The 22,222-nt window shown below is 41.3% G+C and overlaps 1 protein-coding gene across 1 annotated transcript in view; it reads left to right on the top strand.

The window, feature by feature from the left end:
• Positions 1-22,222, top strand: part of LOC119425511 (glutamate receptor ionotropic, kainate 5) — a 116,110-nt gene that overhangs the window by 91,633 nt on the left and 2,255 nt on the right. Inside the window, exons 14-15 of the mRNA XM_037693040.1 lie at positions 8,887-9,015; positions 18,930-19,051. Coding sequence (XP_037548968.1) covers positions 8,887-9,015; positions 18,930-19,051 — 251 coding nt within the window. The remainder of the gene's footprint in view (positions 1-8,886; positions 9,016-18,929; positions 19,052-22,222) is intronic.

Raw genomic sequence — 22,222 nt, 5'->3', positions numbered from 1 at the left:
TTGGTTTTGAACCATTTTGACATGACTGTCGACGAGGGAGAAGGCCAGCACCAGAGGAGGGGGCGTGCCAAAGAGACCATCTTAGCACCAACATACTTTAACTGGTTTGTTCCACTATGGACTAAGCTGTTGGGGGAAGAATCAGTTTTGTGTTGTGTGTTTCCTTGATTGATAAAGCCTTCTGGATGGAAGGTGAAACGTTTTAGCACAGACACACAAAAAAAGAAACTGTCCAGATGACCTGACTGAAAAATGTTGTGTTGTATACCTGAATTATTGCACATGGACTTTGTTGGTTTTGAACCAGTTTGACATGACTGTTGATAAAGGAGAGCCGGCACCAGAGGAGGGTGTGTGCCAAAAACACCATCTTAGCACCAACATACTTTAACTGGTTTGTTCCATTTTGTAGTAAGCTGTTGGGGGAAGAATCAGTTTTGTGTTGTGTTTCCTTGACTGATGAAGCCTTCTGGATGGAAGGAGAAACATTTCAACACAAAAAAATTAAAATAACTGTCCAGACAACCTGACTGAAAATAGTTGGATTGTATACCTGGATTATTGAGCATGGACTTTGTTGGTTTTCTTTTGAGAATAATTTACATTGTAGAAGGGTGCATATTGACCATGGAGGCTTTTAGTCCTGCCCGCAATAATTATACAAGTCTTGTTGACAATTAGGAACATACAATAGGGATGGAACCTGTACTTCTTGTGAATGCCAGAACCAAGTCATGTTCACATCTACAGGCTTTACGATGACAATAACACACAAATGACATATAGACATTGTACAATTCACATGCCTATAAGTACTAGACAATTACTCCACTTGCTACATGTGTGGTTCAGCACATTTAACATTCAAGCCCCTTGTTCCACAAGCACAGCCTGCACTTCTGGTTCAGAAGACTGGTTAATTAGAAGTCATGCAATTATCACTCCATATATGCTTTCCACAGCCTGATGGCACAAATGTATCCACACTTTGAGCATACCAGTCATGCAACATGGACTTCACATGTATTTGTCTGTGCTGTTTCTCGAATTTTATGTCAGCAATCAGAGACCCTGTGGTCCTGCTGTGAGCTATCAACCTCTGTGAGCAATCCCCAAAAAGTTTAAAAAAATAAAACAACTATACTTCTACATATAGTAATAGAAGTCCAGTTGTTTAGTTTTTTTATTTATTTTGTTTTATTTACAGTGACTTGTTCTTCCATTTGAAAAAGTTTGAACACTTTTTCCAGTGAGAAAGCAAGTTCATTCATTCAACCTTTATTTACACAGATAAATCACATTGAGCCTCGAAGACTCATTTACAAGCGAGACCTATTTAGACAGACAAAAAATAATGAAAGTGACACCTGTATAGGATTTGGAGGCAAAAAATAAATAAAATTCTTATCAAACTCTCACTCCTTGGCCGGGGAGATAGATCCTGAGATTGAAAAAAACACCCCGCACATAAGCACATTGTGACGCAGACACTCATCACAGGGGAGGGGGAAACGACAAGAGCAGTGAGCGTGTCCAAGGACACTCCAGAGGCACTGTAGGAGTTCTGATAAGAATAATCACTCAGCTCCCTCTTGTGAGATCCATAAACACTCTCGAGGGGTGCCAACTTTGACCTAGGACAGCACCAGAGAGAATCCAAGAGTCCTGAAATAATGATGCAATGTTTATTCAGCTGGGACCCTCTGATAGGTCCGCAGACTTCCTCTGTGAGAGGAGAGGGGGCAGAGCATCAAATTTACAGGGCCTCCAGGCAAATTAAGATAAGGTGGCCTGTCAAGGCCAGCCAGGGAGCCCAATTCAGATAAACAACATTTGTTTTGGGAACAGGTAGAACTTGACTGATTTATGTCTGCCTTGAATCTTTGCTGGTCCTCACAAATCCCAAACGTCCAAATTAAGTGGACACACTGCTGGTCCATGCCTGAGAATATTCCCCAACATCTGATCCATCCTGCCAGAGAATCCTAGTAAGTGCCCTGCGATTCTCACAAATCACATCCAATATACGGTTCAGTTCACAAAGCAATTGAGTTTGTGTGCTCAAGTAAGCCCGTTTCCCAAATTATTATCAACTCTAAAATGCTCATTGTTGTCGCATTCACATTTAGGGGGGTATTTTATTCACACAATTAAATAACAAATGCTTTTTTTTTTTTTGCTTGGTAAACTTTTAAAAAGTTGTAAAAGTGGTTTTGTCTGATGGCGTTCAAGAAAAAGTTAACACTTCTATTGGAATTGTGGGTAAACTTGTCTGATGTAATGTTATATTAGTCTGCTGTTACATATTGTTCTACTGCGTCAAGGCTTTTATTATTAAAACCTTGTGTGTCACGTCTGTTTTGCTGTTAATCAGGCCAATTTATTTGTGCAGCTGCCGTTCTTGGCAAATTAAATCCATGCTGATTCCAATTAGACTTTGATCTGTTCTGCCTGTGTCTGGCCTGACCTCGTCATCTGTCTCAATCTTGTATCTGATGATAAGTGTTACTGCATAATTTAGCATCTGTAATGAGATACATACGGGCTGACACATCGAAGGTATGTTGGGCAACAATTGATAGCAAACTTTTTTTTTTTTTTTCATGAGTCTGGACTGTCAGTCAACCTGCATGATAAGCGATAGAAATAAAAGCACCTATGTGCCCCCGATGGAAGTCATCTCATGTTTATGGCTCTGACAGTGTCTAAGCGTCTACTTAGGAGCAAGGAGAGAACCCATTTTGTTTTTATACTCCAACTTTGAATGCTCCTTTTATTATAGGGATCAGTGTAACTATGATGGCAAAGATGTTTGCCTGAAATAGCTTATCATGGAGCCCCATGAAGTCAGAGAATCAGGAAGGAACAGTCGGCTGGAGAGCAGCAATTATGTGACTGCAGAATGGGCAAAATACAAAATCTATTCAAGGGATTCCAGATTTCAGAACACTGGGCAGAGGACTGCCACAGTAAATAGTTCTAATTCTGTTATTTTGGTTTGTTCCTGCTGGTCTTGTTTTCTCCTCCCCTGTCCCTGCTGATCATGATTACCAATTATCACACCTGCCTTCATTTAATCATTATCTCCCTCCATATATATTTAGCCGGTTTTGTTTATCCTATTTTAGGTCGTTGTTTTGTTTGCTCTTCTTAACTGAAGTTTTGCTGTCTTTGCCTCCGTCACAAGGACTCCTCCAGAAAGTTTCCACTGTGTTGACCAGATGGGTTAATGTTAATCTTGGGAGTTACAAAACAAAACCAATAGCTATAATAAAATTAACAAAAATTCAGGAGTTCTGTTATGCTGTTGTCATAGTTTGGCTATTTGGGAAAAATGCTGCATTATTTATAGAGTACTGAGTCCTGATACAAACCTACTTCAGTAACACTACTGACAATAGTGCAGTCACCGTTCAGCTCATTCAAGTGTGTCCGCTAGACGAAACTAGATTTATTTGAAGAAGAAAAAAAAAACATTATATGCAAAATAAAATAAAAAATCTTATGTGATCTGTTAATGCTCAGAGGATATGTTGGAGGTGACACTCAGTGACCAGCACAATTTGTAAAAAAAATAAACATTTTGCAACACTTTGTTGATGCTAAGGTTAATTAGCTGTCATTTAGCAGCAAGTTTATGAAATGGGTCTTCTGCCCTGTTCCCCCTTAATGGATCCCCTGCGATGTCTAATTTGCATGTTTGCATTTTGCTTCTCTACATTTCTGTTCATGACAAACTTTTTTTTTTTTCCAACTTGAAAAAGTAACAAATAGGGAGTGAACAAAGAAGCCACATAGTGCAACTCACATTGCATGTCTACAAAAATGCGTTGATTATTTGACAAATAAAACCATGAAAACATAATTAAACATTTTTTTTATTATTATTTAGTAGTGGCTTTTGTTTAGAATTTACGTATTTAAATAAAATGTGTTTTTGAAACAAATCGTGCAATCCACTTTTGTGGTCTTGCCTCCTCCACCGACACACACATCCACCTTTTTAAACAAAATATATATTTTAGTTGTGGAAAAAAATAAAACCAGAATTTAATGTATTTAATTAAAAAAAAAAAAAAACCCTCCCTGGGCTGCCACCTTACCGTGGTGGAGAGGTTTGAGTGTCCCAATGATCCTAGGAGCTATGCTGTCAGGGGCTTTATGCCCCTAGTTGGGTCACCCATGGCAGACAGGTCCTAGGTGAGGGACCAGACAAAGTGCAGCCCAAACACACCCCTATGATGAAAAACACAAATGGACCTAGTGTTCCCTTGCCCGGACGTGGGTCACCGGGGCCCCACTCTGGAGCCAGGCCTGGAGGTGGGGCACGTGGGCGAGCGCCTGGTGGCCGGGCTTTTACCCATGGAGCTCGGCCGGGCACAGCCCGAAGAGGAGACGTGGGTCCCCCTTCCTATGGGCTCACCACCTGTGGGAGGGGCCAAAGGGGTCGGGTGCAATGTGGGATGGGTGGTGGCCGAGGGCGGGGACCCTGGCGGTCTGATCCTCGGCTACAGAAGCTGGCTATTGGGACGTGGAATGTCACCTCACTGGTGGGGAAGGAGCCTGAGCTGGTGTGTGAGGCTGAGAGGTTCCGGCTAGAAATAGTCGGACTCACCTCTACACATGGCTCGGGCTCTGGAACCAGTTTCCTTGAGAGGGGCTGGACACTCTTCCACTCTGGAGTTGCCCCTGGTGAGAGGCGCCGAGCAGGCGTGGGCGTACTAATTGCCCCCCAACTTGGTGCCTGTGTATTGGGGTTCACCCCCGTGAATGAGAGGGTGGCCTCTCTCCGCCTACGTGTGGGGGGACGGGTTCTGACTGTCGTTTGTGCTTATGCACCAAACGGCAGTTCAGATTATCCGCCCTTTCTGGAGTCCTTAGAGGGGGTACTGGAAAGTGCACCTTCTGGGGACTCCCTTGTTCTGCTGGGGGACTTCAATGCTCATGTGGGCAATGACAGTGAGACCTGGAGGGGTGTGGTTGGGAGGAACGGCCCCCCTGATCTGAACCAGAGTGGTGTTCTGTTGTTGGACTTCTGTGCTCGTCATGGATTGTCAATAACGAACACCTTGTTCAAGCATAAGGGTGTCCATATGTGCTCTTGGCACCAGGACACCCTAGGCCGCAGTTCGATGATCGACTTTGTCATCGTCTCATCTGATCTGCGGCCACATGTCTTGGACACTCGGGTGAAGAGAGGGGCAGAGCTGTCAACTGATCACTACCTGGTGGTGAGTTGGCTCCGATGGTGGGGGAGGATGCCGGTCAGACCTGGTAGGCCCAAACGTATTGTGAGGGTTTGCTGGGAACGTCTGGCAGAGTCTCCTGTGAGACGGAGTTTCAACTCCCACCTCCGGGAGAACTTTGAACATGTTCCAAGGGAGGTGGGGGACATTGAGTCTGAGTGGACCATGTTTCGTGCCTCTATTGTCGAGGCGGCTTACCAGAGCTGCGGCCGCAAGGTTGTCGGTGCCTGTCGGGGCGGCAACCCTCGAACCCGATGGTGGACACCGTCGGTGAGGGATGCTGTCAGGCTGAAGAAGGAGTCCTATCGGGCCTTTTTGGCCTGTGGGACCCCGGAAGCAGCTGATGGGTACCGGCAGTCCAAGCGACATGCGGCTCGGGTGGTTGCTGAGGCAAAAACTCGGGCATGGGAGGAGTTCGGAGAGGCCATGGAGAACGACTTCCGCACGGCTTCGAGACGTTTCTGGTCCACCATCCGGCGTCTCGGGGGGGGGAAGCGGTATGCCACCAACACTGTTTATAGTGGGAGTGGTTTGCTGCTGACCTCAACTCGGGATGTTGTGGGTCGGTGGGCGGAATACTTTGAAGACCTCCTCAATCCCACCGGCACGTCTTCCACTGAGGAAGCGGAGCCTGGGGACTCTGGGTCGGGCCCTCCAATCTCTGGTGCTGAGGTCACCGAGGTGGTTAAAAAGCTCCTCGGTGGCAGGGCCCCAGGGGTGGATGAGATCCGCCCAGAGTTCCTTAAGGCTCTGGATGTTGTAGGGTTGTGTTGGCTTACGCGACTCTGCAATGTTGCGTGGACATCGGGGGAAGTTCCCCTGGATTGGCAGACCGGGGTGGTGGTCCCCCTATTCAAAAAGGGGGACCGTAGAGTGTGTTCCAACTACAGGGGAATCACGCTCTTAAGCCTCCCTGGTAAGGTCTATTCGGGGGTTCTGGAGAGGAGGGTCCGTCGGATAGTCGAACCTCGGATTCAGGAGGAACAGTGCGGTTTTCGTCCTGGCCGTGGAACACTGGACCAGCTCTACACTCTCAGCAGGGTCCTGGAGGGTGCGTGGGAGTTTGCCCAACCAGTCTACATGTGCTTTGTGGACTTGGAGAAGGCTTTCGACCGCGTCCCTCGGGGGGCCCTGTGGGGGGTACTCTGGGAGTATGGGGTACCAGGCCCTTTGATATGGGCTGTTAGGTCCCTGTATGACCGGTGTCAGAGCCTGGTCCGCATCGCCGGCAGTAAGTCGGGCTTGTTCCCGGTGAGAGTTGGACTCCGCCAAGGTTGCCCTTTGTCACCGATTCTGTTCATAACTTTTATGGACAGAATTTCTAGGCGCAGCCAAGGTGTTGAGGGGATCCGTTTTGGTGGCCTCAGAATTGCGTCTCTGCTTTTTGCAGATGATGTGGTCTTATTGGCTTCATCAGATCGTGATCTACAGCTTTCACTGGAGAGGTTCACAGCCGAATGCGATGCGGCCGGGATGAAGATCAGTTCCTCCAAATCCGAGGCCATGGTCTTGAGCCGGAAAAGGGTAGAGTGCCCTCTCTGGGTCAGGGAGGAGGTCCTACCCCAAGTGGAGGAGTTCAAGTATCTCGGGGTCTTGTTCACGAATGAGGGAAAAATGGAGCGTGAGATCGATAGGCGGATAGGTGCAGCGTCTGCAGTGAAGCGGGCGCTGTACAGGTCTGTCGTGGTGAAGAGAGAGCTGAGTCAAAAGGCGAAGCTCTCAATTTACCGATCGATCTACGTTCCCACCCTCATCTATGGTCACGAGCTTTGGGTTGTGACCGAAAGAATGAGATCTCGGATACAAGCGGCCGAAATGAGTTTTCTCCGCAGGGTGTCTGGGCTCTCCCTTAGAGACAGGGTGAGAAGCTCGATCATCCGGGAGGGACTCAGAGTAGAGCCGCTGCTTCTCCACATCGAGAGGAGCCAGTTGAGGTGGCTTGGGCATCTGTTTAGGATGCCTTCTGGACGCCTCCCTGGTGAGGTGTTCCGGACACGTCCCACCGGAAGGAGGCCCAGGGGAAGACCCAGGACACGCTGGAGGGACTACGTTTCTCGGCTGGCCTGGGAACGCCTTGGGATTCCCCCGGAAGAGCTGGCCCAAGTGGCTGGGGAGAGGGAAGTCTGGGCCTCCCTACTTAGGCTGCTACCCCCGCGACCCGACCCCGGATAAGCGGAAGAAAATGGATGGATGGATGGATAATTAAAAAAAAAAAAAGAGCCTTTAACGTGACCAAAAAAGGTTAATTAACACATGGTCGAGGAGGAAAAGGCAAACTTCTTAAACATGTTCCATTTATTATCAGGCAGCAAATTTTACCTGTTAATCTGTTTTTTGACACGTTGTTAGATAAGATATTTAGCTCTAATGGAAAACTGTTCTTTAAAAATGGTATTCATCAGTTGTGCTATGGACAAAGAGTGTCTGGGGCTTGTCAAATGAATACTTTTGTATTTTAAATTGTGAAACATTTTCTCAGTCAAAGTAAAAATGATTTAGTGTTCAGTTTTCATTTGTCTTGAAATATAAGGTGTGTGTGTTCCTGTCGATCATTTTGTGGCCGTTGGTGCTGCTTTTTATAAAACTGGAAAGAAGATGAATTGCCAGAGTGAAGCAAGTATAGAGGCGTTTTCATTGGGGACTACAGATGGAAATTAGCCTCTTTAGCTAAATCTGGTATATTTATGTGATGTTTTCATGTTGATTAATATGCATTGTCCCTTTATAAAATAAAGAAATCCAAATCTCCAAATTATTAATTTTTCTGATTACTGCTAACAAAAACCCAAACGAACTGAAGACATCAGATTTCTATTTAACCAAAGGTTTGTGAGGATCTGACAACCACAATAATTTACTTCAAGGACCCTCTGCTTCGTTGAATGATTGAAGTTGTGATCCTCTTCAAATCAGCTAAAATAATATGTAATTTAAAGTTTAATTTAAAGACTATAATCCTCCTCAGAAATTATCTGTGTACATGCAGGAACTAAAAACCCATAATTAAGATGAGCAGCCTATGGAACTCTACAAATTTGTTAAAGAGAAGACGTTTTACACACTAAAATAAACGCTGTTTGCACAGTAATGTGTGTCATGTGTGGTTTAGTCCAGAAATAGTGTTTACTGTCACGTTTAATGGCACCAGTTTAGAAAACTGCTGTAGTTCATGACCTCTATGGGTCCTTTGAAATATGGGGTCAAATTACTAAGGTACAAACAAAATAAAAGTGGAGATCTTCTTGTTAGTTTTACACTAGATGATCATTTTTACATCAGTTTTAGAGCAATTTAGAAAAAGAAGAATTGTTTAAAGGTCCTTTCCACACATGCTCAGTTTGTTTCAGCCATTTGTACAGACGTAAGTACATTAGCGTATACGTATGTAGGTGTTAGTAGATTTGCTCACGAGAATAGATACGTTTTCATTAAAACACATTCTCAGTTCAGATTGCAACCATTACTCACGTCAATATATATCAGACAGGTAGAGAACTTCTAATATCGGGACAACTAAAGAAGCACAATATTCCAGTGTGACGTCCAGCGGACTGCAGGGATGTGAGCAGATGGTAGTAAAAGTAGTGAGAAGTCATTTCAGCGTGAGATGGTGTATTACTCTGCTCTTCTCTCCCTTCAGGTTCTCCATATAGAGATGAAATCACGCTGGGGATCTTACAGATGCAGGAGAGCAACAGATTGGAGATCCTGAAGAGACGATGGTGGGAGGGAGGACAGTGTCCCAAAGAGGAGGACCACCGAGCCAAAGGTGGGCTTCTCAGCTTTTTACATCGACCGACTAAAGCACGTCCATCCATCCATTATTTTTTACACGCTTCTTCCTTTTTGGGTCGCGGGGGGTCACTGGTGCCCATCTCCAGCCATCACTGTGCGAGAGACGGGGTACACCCTGGACAGGTCGCAAGTCCATCATAGGGACATATAGAGACAAACGGGTCTTGTTCATGAATGAGGGGTAAAATGAAGCGAGCAATCGATAGGCGGTTGGTGTGGTGTCGGCAGTGAAGCGGGCGCTGTACCGGTCTGTCGTGGTGAAGAGAGAGCTGAGTGTTTGACTCGGCTCTCGATTTACTGGTCAATCTACTTTCCTACCCTCATCTATGGTCATGAGCTTTGGGTTGTGACCTAAAGAACGAGATCACGGATACAAGCGGCCGAAATGAGTTTTCTCCGCAGGGTGTTTGGGCTCTCCCTTTAGAGATAGGGTGAGACGCTCGGTCATCCGGGAGGGACTCAGAGTAGAGCCGCTGCTTCTCCACATCGAGAGGAGCCAGTTGAGATGGCTCGGGCATCTGGTTAGGATGCCTCCTGGACACCTCCCTGGTGAGGTGTTCCAGACACGTCCCACTGGGAAGAGACCCAAAGGAAGACCCAGGACACGCTGGAGGGACTATGTTTCTCTGCTGACCTGGGAACGCCTCGGGATTCCCCCGGAGGAGCTGGCCCAAGTGGCTGAGGAGAGGGAAGTCTGGGCTTCCCTACTTAGGCTGCTACCCCCGTGACCCGACCTCGGATAAGCGGAAGAAAATAGATGGATGGATTTATTTAATAATAGGTCAGTTCTTTTTTGAGTGCATTCATATTCATGTCGACACCAATAATGCACCAGCCACGCCATGACCCAGAATGAAAAAGCAGGTAAAGAAAATGGATGCATAGATCATTCTCCTTTATTTTTATGTGATATTTTACCCCACCCTGATGAATTCAATTATGAGAATTGTTGCTTTGTTTTCTGTCGATTGACAAATGTGCTACAGTCCAGATTAAGTAAACGCACCTAGTTATATGATGAAAGCAGTCATTGAGTGACAGATCATCCCATCGCATTTTCATGCACCGGCACAAACTACCATTCAGCCAACCTCGGTCGAGGCACAGTCTAACTGAGACAAACTGCTGTGACAGATGGTGCAGTCATTAAAAATGTGGCACAATTAGTGTTAAACTGGTCAAAATGGACCCCAGTTCCATCGGAGTCAACACTTTGCAGGAAGATGGATGATGCCAGATGTTCTGTCTGAGAAGGCGGTTGTGCTTTCAGCTAAAAGTTTTCTGAGGTAACCCTCTGCATTTTGGAAGCTATTCTGTTTGCAGCATCAGAAATGTTATTTTTTTATGATCAAAGGCAAGAAACTGAAACCGAGTTGATGGGGGAATGAGAGGAATTTAATGAACAGTAATTACAAAGTTAGTTTTCAAAATGATTTAATTTGAAAATAATTGATGTGATGTTGGATCCATTGAATGAGACTGAACTAATATCTATGAATGTTCTACATGAAGTTTATTGAAGTAACATGGTTTTGATACAAGTATCAGGCTTCCAGTTGCACAAATGTCATCTTGATAAACAAAATTGTTTAAAAAATGACATTTCTGTCCAATGCTAATGTTATCATTGGACTACACCTAGAACAGCAACTCAAACAAGCTGTTTCTTAAAAGTTTTAATAGCCATTCTTGGATTTAAATGAGTCACTGTCTGTTATATATGCTTTATTAAAATTATACTGTTTTGGTACATTTGCGCAAAAGCAACATGTTGAATAATTTTGTATGACTTTCCTTATTGAATGACACAAATAGTGTCATTCAATAATGAAATAACTACAAATTTTACTTAAAGGTACTCATTGCAAATTATGAAACCATTAAAATGTTATTCTGAACTATATCAAACAATGCAGTTTGAAAGCGTTTACTCTACTTTTGTAAGGTGTATTGATTTCCAATTCTAAAATGTGGGTGGTCACTCAGTGCCCACTCTTTGGACAACAACTTTAAGTTCACTAGAGAGGATGCTAACAACAACAAGCTGCCATTTTTTGGACTATTTATTGGACATAAAAATGACCCATTGAAACGAAACCATTCTGTCAGAACTCTTCACCCCTGAGTTGAACATGTCCCCACAGGACCAGAAGGGAAAGAAAGAGAACAGGAACACATCAAAGAAGCTCTCCAACCTGTGGATGTCCTAACTGGACCTTTGCCAAATCAGCAAAGAAATCTACAATGCATGCCTCACAACAAAGCAGGCAAACCAAATGCAAAAGCATTGCAATCCCATGTGTTGCTGGAATATATCTGAGAAACTAAGAAGGATTTTCTCCAAACACAACATCGAGGAACGTCTCAAACAGAACAGGACCCTCCAACTGGTCCTTCCTACAGACCAAGTCCACAAACCCAAACTGAGCGGTGTGGTGTCTGAAGTTCAGTGCAGCGAGAAATGTTCAGACCTCTATCCACCTTATTCCTGGTGGCTCTACTGTGTAAATGATTATGGGTACAACTTCAGGAACAAACAGGAAGTAGCCGTAAGCATTGGTTAACCATGATAGTGGAGCACGGACTACGGTTTATTTGAAACTAATTTGCATTCAGTTTAGCAGATAAAACCCAGTTTTTGTTTTGTTTACATTTATTTAACAATCATAAAGTTTACTAAAATAGCCGCGCAGAGTTCAGGTACCTGTTGTGGTGGTCGTGGCTGCACGTACAACCAGATCCAACTAAATCAGTGGCTACAACTACAGTGTTTTGAACATGGACTCAAAACGACAAAAAGTGTTCCTATGAAAAGATGTATAGTTTCAATCTCCTACCTACAGATGAGGACTTGAGAAGAATGTGGCTGAAAATGTGAACTTGAAGAGACCACCCAAAACGCTGTATCTCATTTCACTTTGTTGACAAATGGCCGACGGAGGAAAACCTGCATCCTACTTTGTGTCTGGACTACAATAAATCACTGGAGAAGATGCCAGATCCTCAGAAGGATTAAAAACAGTGTGAGGAGAATAGCAGGTATGATTTCAATTGTATGGAGGGCTCAGCATTATAGGGTTTGTTTGTCTTTGTATTATGATTCTCTCTACAATTAACCCGAGCTTGGTGATGGAGGACTTTAAGGCTTCGGCTGGGCTATGTGTCTGCTTTGAGGTCAATAAGATTGTGTCGCACCTCTTTTAACAAAACGCCACTGACCTTTTATTGAGTAGATACTAATACAACTCTGAGCTTTTCAGATTGTTCATAGCTTCATCATCAGAAGCAACAGAGTCAATGAAGTAGCTAAGTATGCTATTACCGGTATATGTAATCTGTGGCCACTTTTTCAGGTCGTCCTCCCATCTCTCAACCGCAGTAGGCAGTGGTATGATTAAATTGTCCTGTTTGAGCTCTGACAGGTGGTGTTCCTACATGTTTAAATTAAATCCGCAATGCTTGGAGAAACTGTATTAGCTCGTACTGTTTGCACATAAACAAACGCCGATTCTGGTCCATGCCGGAAGTCATGCCCATAATTCACGAAAGGCACCATGGTGGATAATGGAGAAACTAAACAACCAATCCACAGATGCATGGCTCAACACAGGAGATAAGACAGCTGTGCACCTACGTACACCTCAAGGATAAGGAGCATTCTGCTGGGGATCATGATGCTCATACTTTGGATAGAAAAGACTGATAGATGTGAAGGATGCCATTTTCATCAAACGAGAAAAAAACAACTTTAAACAGAGAAGGGCTCAGATTTCAACTTTCACAAGCTACAATGCAACATTGGGCCTGATTCCTAGCCACTTCCACTCTAATTCACACCTTCATGAATGTGATCAAAACATCTTTCTGTGAGCCACAAAGAGCCTAACAACCCTCCATTGTGAGGGGCGAGTAGTTCTAGTCTAGTCGTTTAGGTGATGATACTAACGTGAGTGTGCTGCTAATGGCAAAATAAAAAAAGATAGAGTATGATGATACCCAAGAATAACTATCAGGGATCAAGCAGTGTAGTGAAGTGATATGACAGAACTGGAAATTCAAAGACACGTGACTTTTACAAAAGCATCTTATAGACAAATAACTTTACTGTTTCAACCTAACCCATCTGCATATTTTACTCATCTAATCTGAGCCTAGGATTAGGGTTAGGGTTAGCATGCAATGAGTACCTGTTAGAAGCAGATTTGTTGAGACATGTTAAAATACATTAATGATTTGGATAAATCAGCCAACAGACATGAAAATGTTGACATATGACAAAAATGGTACACTAGTCCCTTGTTCATCGTGGGGGTTTGGGACCACACCTCTCATGATAAGTGAAAAAGTGCAAAGTGGGGATACAGTAGTCCAAGTTCAAGTAAACTTTATTGTCATTACTATCTCATGGGGTACATGAGACATAACAAAATTATGTGTAGTAGCAAGTAGTTAGTAGTAGTTAGTAGTTGTTGTACAGGTATATATTAAGGCATTTTCAACCCTTCCCACACTCTTGCAATGTCTCAAACAATTTTCTAAGCTCTAAAAAGAGCACAGCAGGTCATGATCTCAGCTCTCTGCCTCTGGCCGCTCTCTGCCACCTGCCAGCGCTCTAGGCCACGCCCACTTCTCCGCTGCAGAGCGGAAATCTGACATGCTGCAGGAGGAAACTTCTTCAGCAGCTGTGGGCTGCACACACGTGCAGCAGGTGCTAAATCATTTAAAATAATGTATTTTAAATAAAAATTCCATGCCGATCGTGCAGCTCATCCGTCAATCAGCCAGTTGTGTGTCATGTCCAGTCTTAATTTGAAAACTGAAACAAAGCGAGTCTGCAAAAAACAAACCGTGAAGTAGTGAGGGACTACTGTACAACAGCAAGCAAGACATGTCAGTATTTATTTATGTATCTCTTATAATTAAAAAAATAATAATAATAAATTGAACATTTCAAATTTGCTTGACATTATATTTGAGGTGGGGCATGATGTAGAAAAACACTTGACATGAACGAGCCTGCATTTTGTTGTTGAATGTCCCAATTTCTGCTTGTCAGTTTATTGATTATGCAGAATGCCATTCTTTGGCTTCATGACCTACATTTTTTATTTTATTTTTTCTTCTGGTGGTTCTTCTTGTAACAAGACGATGTGAGTAAGACTTGCTTCTTGATTAGGTCTTCAGCAGCTGATCGTACAGAGATCTTTGGTTCAGTGCGTGTATTGATCCGCTGCACCCTGTCACCCATTTGTGTAGCTGTCGTCATTCTCAGACCAGGAAATAAAGTCTCTGGATAATTTTCTAAATTTATGAGTTGTTTTTTTTTTTTATATATATATATTTTTTTTTTTCCTTGTATTTTGGGGAAAATACTGTCCACACAAAAGCATCACTTCCTTTAGGAGACCAAAGACATTTTGGCATAAATGCAGAAAGTTTAATAAAGTTTTGTTTAAATAAGTACAACATTAGTTTTTTGAATGTGTTTGCTTGAAATCAACCTGAACAATATCTTGTCCTAACCATCTGAAAAAAGACTTTGCGTTGGAGTGAACAGTGAAAAAAACAACTCATTAAAGTGGCATTAAGTCTCATCGAGTGTGTTTTTGTGGCTCATCACACAGTAAACACAATGTTTGATTTTAGTGTGTCCACAGAGACAGACAGCTGTTGACATGCAAATCCTCCAAATATTAAAGCTTTATGAGGTTTTCTGAAAAAAAAAAAAAAACACTAAATAAAAAAAAATCTGTCTTCGAACAATTCCAAGTGCTTCAGACTTGTAGTTGTTGCTGCACTTGGTTCTGGGTGGAAGCACTTGTAAAACTTGAGTTTGACAGCAGCTGAGATGAAGGACATGCAATTTTGCTCTTACACACACACTTCAGGTGCCACAGCCTGTCACTGCAGAAGCTTTTCAGTGCTGTCACAATCTCACAGGTAAGAGAAGGTAAAGGTAGCTTGGCAATCTCTCGTCTCTTTCCACCCGCACTGAGTTAAGGAGGGAACCCAAGATGAAACTTTTATCTCCTTGACCAGTTTGGCGAGTCTCTTCTCTTCAACAGTCATGCTGCTGACCCTTCCATCAAAAGGAAGACGAAAAATAAAAAAAATGCCAGGTGTGCATGGTGTACTTTAAAATAACTTTTTTTTTCCAACAGCTAAACTCTAGAGCTCTAGCTCTATCGCTGTCAAAGATCTTGTAGATCTTGACTCTCTTGAGCCATGTCTAAAGCAATTAATCTTAAAGTCTGAGTCTAAAACTATTCCGAGATTCGTAACAAACAGATTAACTCTGTTCTCCAATAAACTTCATCCAGTTAAAGCAGGTAGTTAAGCTTAAGTCCGTGTTGACCAGATCTGACCTTGAAAGAAATAGTCCATGCATTCGTTACAACCCTGCTAGACTACTGTGACGCGCTTTATGTTGGGGTCAGTCAGGTGTTCCTTTCACGTCTCCAGCAGGTTTGAGCACTTCACCAGTTTTGTCCTCCCTTCATTGGCTCCCTGTACAGTATGTCAGAAGTGATTTTAAGATTCTCCTGTTAACATTTAAGTGCATAAATGACCTTGCACCCTCATATTTTCTGACCTATTTCAACCATATCTAAGATTCATAACTGACTGTAGCTTCCGTACCCACCATTGCACCCTGTATTCACTGGTTAAATGGACATCATTAATTTCATGCAGACTCTCACACTGGAACATTTTCATCTTTAAATCACTTCTTGGTCTGTTGCCTTCATACATTTCCTCCTACCTGTCTCTGCGTGAGTGGAGCAACAGCGTGCATGCTCAGGACATAATTACCTGCAGTGTTCCTTCAGTGCAGACTGAACCAGGCAAAATGACCTTCTCCTACTCCGCTCCTGGAACAAGGAACACTGTGCTAAAGATCTGAAGCTCTCAACCTTGACCTCTCTAAGGGATTTTAAACATCTGCTAAGTTCATGGCAAAAACCAATGCAGACATGTTCCTGTTTTTAGTATTTTATATTGCTTTATAATGTAGCTGTTTTTTGTTTCATTATTTAATATAATTTATTCCATTTGCTTTTCATTTTATATGCTTTTTTTATGATTGTCTACTGTTGTCATCTATGTTCTTTGTTTAAAACTCATGTAAATGAGTTCTCAAGGCTCACTGAGACTAACAACCTGTATAAATAACGGATGAATTGAATTCAGTTGAACTTTATGTTCCTTCTCGGGCGCTGAGATCATCTGACCAGCTGCTTTTGGTTGTACAAAAAAAAACAGGTTGAAGCTCAGAGGAGATCTGGCTTTTTCAGTCATGGACCCTAAACTCTGGATCAATCTGCCCCTCAACATTAGACAGATCATTTCACTTCCTGTTTTTAAATCTCTCCTAAAAACACATTGTATTCAGTGACGTTTAACACATTGTGATTTGATTCACTATTTCATTATGTTTTTTTTTTTAATATATTTTTGATGCTTTTAATTACATATTGTTGTTTTTATTTACTGCCTTGATCTTACTGTTAAACACTTTGGTAACAGCTGTTTTAAATGTGCTTTATAAATAAATTTGACTTGACTTGCTCTGACACTTGCTGTAAAACATAAGTTTAATGTACTCCTACACTTATTACTCAGGTGAATATAGAATAGACTTAATATTCATTACCTGGTTACTTCAGACATTCACTGGTTTATCTGCGCCCGCATTAGTAAATTAAAATAAATGTTATCCCCACCTGTTCTTTAGATTGACTTCTGTTTAGTTGGAGGTGGTTCTTCTGGCACCAGCCCATAATGAGATTATCCAAGACTTAACTCCATGGAAAGGCAAACCAAAAATGTCAAAATTGCATGTATTGCCATGGAAAAGGAAGTACGTATTAAGGCATTCAATAAATGCCACAGACTCCTCTTACTGGGGAGACTTGACATTGAATTTTCAATTAAAGATTAAAACAACAAACTTGTTAAATAGTCAAACTGTAAGAGTAGTTTTAAGTGAACTTTGTATTGGAGTAAATCTACAGGCTCTTAACATTTTCATTTTGATGCATCCTCCTCCGCTCTGTCCACATTTTGCTGTTTGTCTTATGAATCTTTTTCAGAGCCCCCTTTTTTGCATAACTTCTGAATTGTAACGATCGATTTGATCAGCTGGTCTCTCAACAAAAATTATTATTATTTTCTCAACAGGTAGTCAGGGTGAAGGAGAAGCCTCTTACCTTGACAGAAACATAATTGTATCTATGATAACTGGATTTTACTGTTTGGAGTTGGTGAAAATCTGGATTGTCGACAAATTTGGAAACCTCAGCAGCTGTTTAAGCTGCCTGGAATGTGGAGATTGTGCCGAGCTTGGCAGCACTCAGATTATTTGTGGTGCTGTATCAAAAGCTGAGTAGGCTGATCCTTATCAGGACTGTGGAACTTTCTAGCAGTGTCCACAAATGGTTGGAAGGAATAAATTTTGGAGACGTTGTAAACTCGACTTAGCTTAAGTAATCAAATTCAGCTGTTTGGAGTCGCCATGAGAGAATGTACTAACGAGGCTGTTAAGGCAGACAGTGAAATTTACGAGTTGATATCTGAATCTGGACCTGGCCTTGGAAAGTGGACTATCTCAAATATCTCCTTGGATGTTATGGAAACAAAGACACCCTGCCTCCCTTCACCAAGGTCATAGACCTGTGACAGAGCTCAACCAAGCTGGCTGATAAACAAACAGCTCTTATCAGGACTATGGCTGGGGGGGACTCTGGATTGTGCTGTGCTACAACCTTCCCTCAAACTAAACGCCTCCACTGGCCTCCCTCGCCTCCCCTGCTGCAACAACCTAGGAGATGTGAGGGTGCCAAGGGCTGTGTCGCTCACCTGCCAGCTGTGCTGAGGCCCCCTCCCCCACCCTCTCCACATACATATGTATTCTGTCTATTTATGTTGCTTTCATATGGTAGAATTTTTTTTATCTTGATTTTGATTTTTTTTTTCATACCTCTATGTTGTTCTTCCCTTTTTCTTATTTAAGCAAACGGGGCAGTAAACATTAGAAGCTGCAGCACTTTGTATATTTCTGTCCATCTTTAGAATGGCTGTACGAAAAGTAAAATTGTTGTACTTCACTGTGCAAGGCTAATAAAAACATTCTGATTCTGATTTTGCAAACTTGTAGATTATATTTTTTTTCTATTTAATACACCATTTTATTTATTTATTTTTTAATGGTAATGCCTCTAATTAACCATGGGTTTGTACATGCTCTGTGCAGCCATATCCATAAACCAGATGTACCTAAATGCTACAAGAAAAAAAATGAATATGTTCTTCAAAATGTTCAAGTAAAGATGTTTTATGGATATAATTGAATGAATGAATGAAACTATTCACTGAGTTGATTCTAAAAAGAGCCTATTGTCGACTAAATTAATTCTTAACAGCTGGACAAAAATGAACCTAGACATTTTAAGGTAGCTGCCATCTTTGTTCAAACAGCATTATTATACTGTATATTGTCAGCAGAAAGGAGCAGCAGAAAATCCTTTCTTTAAAAAAAAAATGCTTAAAGGTGCCAAACCTCTTATTGAAGAGTAAAAAAATGAAAGGAAAAAACTAATTGTAGCCTGCACATTGCCAGACGTCTCTGGTATTGACTGCAGCTTCTCTCTCAAGGTTTTTTACTCCACTCTGGACAAGAACTACAAAAAGAAAACAGAACTTTAAAGCATATAATAATAAACTGCAATGCATTAGAGAATAATGCACATTGCGGTGGATTTTCTATACTGACTTACAGCTTTAGAAGGAGCTCTAAGGGAACTGGACAAAAGAACAAAAAGATTATTCAAAATGTGCTAAGAAGTCAAAATTGTTTAATACTTTGCTCTTCACCTTTGTGTTTTTCAGGTCTTGGCATGGAGAATATCGGCGGGATCTTTGTAGTCCTAATATGTGGCCTCATTGTAGCTGTGTTTGTGGCCATTATGGAGTTTGTTTGGTCAACACGCCGCACCGCTGAGACGGGCGAGGTAAACCTTTATCCTTCTGTAGCTGTCTGAGTGAGACCTGGTTTAATAAGAGGTAGATGTAACCATTTGAGCTACTCTTGTTTCCTATATTGAAATTCCAATCAAAGAATGTACAGTACTGTCATGTAAATAGTAAAAGTTCAAATACATGAGGACATTTAATTAGTAATAAGTGCTGCTTTCAGTACCAAGCAAAAGGCAAATAAGGCCTCTAAGAAAAACAAAATAAAAAAAATATGCACATAGAAACTCTGCTCTGTTGAACAGTAAAAAGCAGCAAACACGTCTCTCCATATGTCAAAGTTTGTGGAAAATACACATCAAGTTGAACTTATTTAGTCATTTTCAAGAATCCTTTTTTGCAATGACCTAACGATGATGTACCCCATCTCTTGGATAATGATATGCTGGAGATGGGCATCTGCTCCCCCACAACCTGGAAAAGAAAAAGTAAAGAAAACTGCCAACACTTGCTGGTGGCAATGAGGGACACATACAGCAGAACTTTTAGCGAGCACCAGCAGTGCAAAGTGGTCTATGCGGGGTGGGGGTCCAGGGTAAATCCACAGTCTCCACCCCAGAAAATGTTTAATAGGTTTTTGCATTTTCCAGATATTGAAAGTGCATTTTTCTAAATTATTGGGCTTAATAAAACATAAACTCATATGTATTTAAAGGTTAAACATTGACTTATATCTAGTCTTTAAGCTAAATTTTATCTAAGATCAGACGTGATAATTCTCTTGCACTTGTTTTCAGTGGTGGCTGGTGAAATTTCCACCGGTGGGGGGGCTATAACTCCAAAATAGACATACTGTATGTCAAAATATATATGTTCAAGACATTTCACACACACGCACGCATCACAGACTCATCGGTTCGCTCACTCATGCTCATGTCTGCGTGCTTTATTAACTCCTTACCAGTGTAAACACAGTAAATAAGGCACATTGATGATGACTGCCGTTAGAATTTTCAATGTTGCTTGATGTGGTGGTCTGCTCCAGTCCTCTTCTTTCTACACAGGACCCCGGCTGGCAAAAAAACAAACCCAGCGCTGAATGCAGCGGGTCTCCCAACTATCTGCCTGATCAAAATTAATGCTGCACCTATTTTAAATGTGCTGCTGTCTGAGAGCTAAATAATATTTCATACATAGCCTGGTTGTGAGTGTCACTGCATGATCTGTTCAGGGACAAAATAATAATAATAATGATAGTTAAAAAAATAAACTAAAATAAATAATCAATCAATCCATTCAGTCCAATTAACTAATCAGTTGAATCAATGAATTAATCAAATCAATTAATCAATCAGTCAATCTATACAATCAGTCAATCTGTACCAGGATGGTGGGACTGGAAGCACGATCCACACAGTGCGCCGGTACTCAGGGCGCTGGAGTAGTGCGCCCAGAATTTCCCTATCTCTTGTAATGAAAAGGAGCTAACTGTCCATGTACAACTTTTAACAAGAGTCTATGGGCTAAGATTCTTGTTTCCCCCCCAGGGTGGAAATATGTCACCAATCAGAGACGATGTTTTTGAAAGAAACAACTTAACTCATCATAATAAAATACTTGTCTTATACAACAAAAAATATATACATATATTTTGATTTTTTTTTTTTTTTATTATTTCATTTTTTTAAAGTCTTTAATGTAATATGGTGAGTGGTGTGAGTGGTGGGGCGGTGCCCTAGTGCCCACTATTGAGCAGCCGCCACTGCTTGTTTTTGTTATTTTAACACTGATCATGTGTTTGTCTTGACTGCATCAAACTACTTTTACTGCAAAGTACCTTTAGCATCATATAACCTTACAGAGTAACAAATCAGGCTATCATTATAAATCTACTAAATAAGTAACAGAACAATTTGTCTTCACAAACCTATGTAACCAACTACTATTCTACACACTGAATCAACTATACCCATGTAAAATGTTTTATAGTCTTTATAGTGTCATGTCTTTGATGCGTAAAACACAAGTGTATATGTTCCCAAAGAATGGATGTTTGAGAAACTTTTATAAGTAGTTAATTGCTAAATAAACTGCAACTACTCACCAATAACCAAGTCATTTTATATCCCACTGTGTACACACTCCATGCAGATTAACTTCAAAATGAAACAAACAGCATAGAATATGTCATTAAGAAGCAACAGCTATTCCACCATCACCAATGTGGAAGGGAAATTGTGATAAAGTGAAGATTCGATGCAATATGCCGGCTTCCTTCGACAAATTACTTTTACTAATTGCCTATTTATAATGTATGTGAATGTATTTGTCCAGATAACATTCGTTGTGAAGTGGGACTATATCATTAAACTGAACTGAAATGAAATCACACAGATGATGTAGGAACTCTAAAAGTAATCATCTACCACTACTGTTAGGGTTTTTACTGTTGTTTTTATTTTTGAAAGAACTCACGGCTGTATTTTATATTTAAATAACCAAATCCCAAATGGACATTGTGGACAAGTTCATGAAACTTCTAAAAAGTTGCTCCTAAAATTGTATATCTTTGCTCAAGTCAAGTGCAGAAAATGTTGAGATCAGTTTTGGAGATGTGTCTTTTTAATTGTATGTTTTATTTATGCTTGTCAGTATGTCAATGCATTATTTAATCAAGCCTAAAATTAACTTTTTTGGACACAATGGCTAGCCTAAAAATAATTGGTTTGCCATTTACATTATTTAAAAAATAATTTTAAATACACTTAAGTATTTAATGAGAATTTAAAAGAATATTTTAAAAAAATTCTAAGCTGTCTGTTTTCCCACATTTATATTCCAGTATTATTTTATGTTGTCTTTTCCCCCTTTTTATCCCCTGCAGATAGAGTTTGTAACTTTGACTTTCATTCACTCTCATTTATCTGTCATTGATTTGACTTTCTGCTTGGGCTGTTTTTATAGGGCAGATTATGTGACTTGCATCCATGCACACACACATAACACAGACACATACACACACTATATATTGCCAGATAACATTGGTTTGATGTGAAAAGCTGCAGAAAATTACCACACATTGATGAAAACACAATGTGTTCACACTTCTTTTACCCATTCTTCCATTCTTCAAGAGTACATTCATTTTCTCTCCAAGATTTAATAGATAGATAGATAGATAGATAGATAGATAGATAGATAGATAGATA

Source organism: Nematolebias whitei, chromosome 19, assembly GCF_014905685.2.
Source record: "Nematolebias whitei isolate Nwh7 chromosome 19, NemWhi1, whole genome shotgun sequence".
NCBI lineage: Eukaryota > Metazoa > Chordata > Actinopteri > Cyprinodontiformes > Rivulidae > Nematolebias > Nematolebias whitei.
Note: the sequence above shows the minus strand (reverse complement) of the source record. Positions and strands in the feature narration are given on the sequence as shown.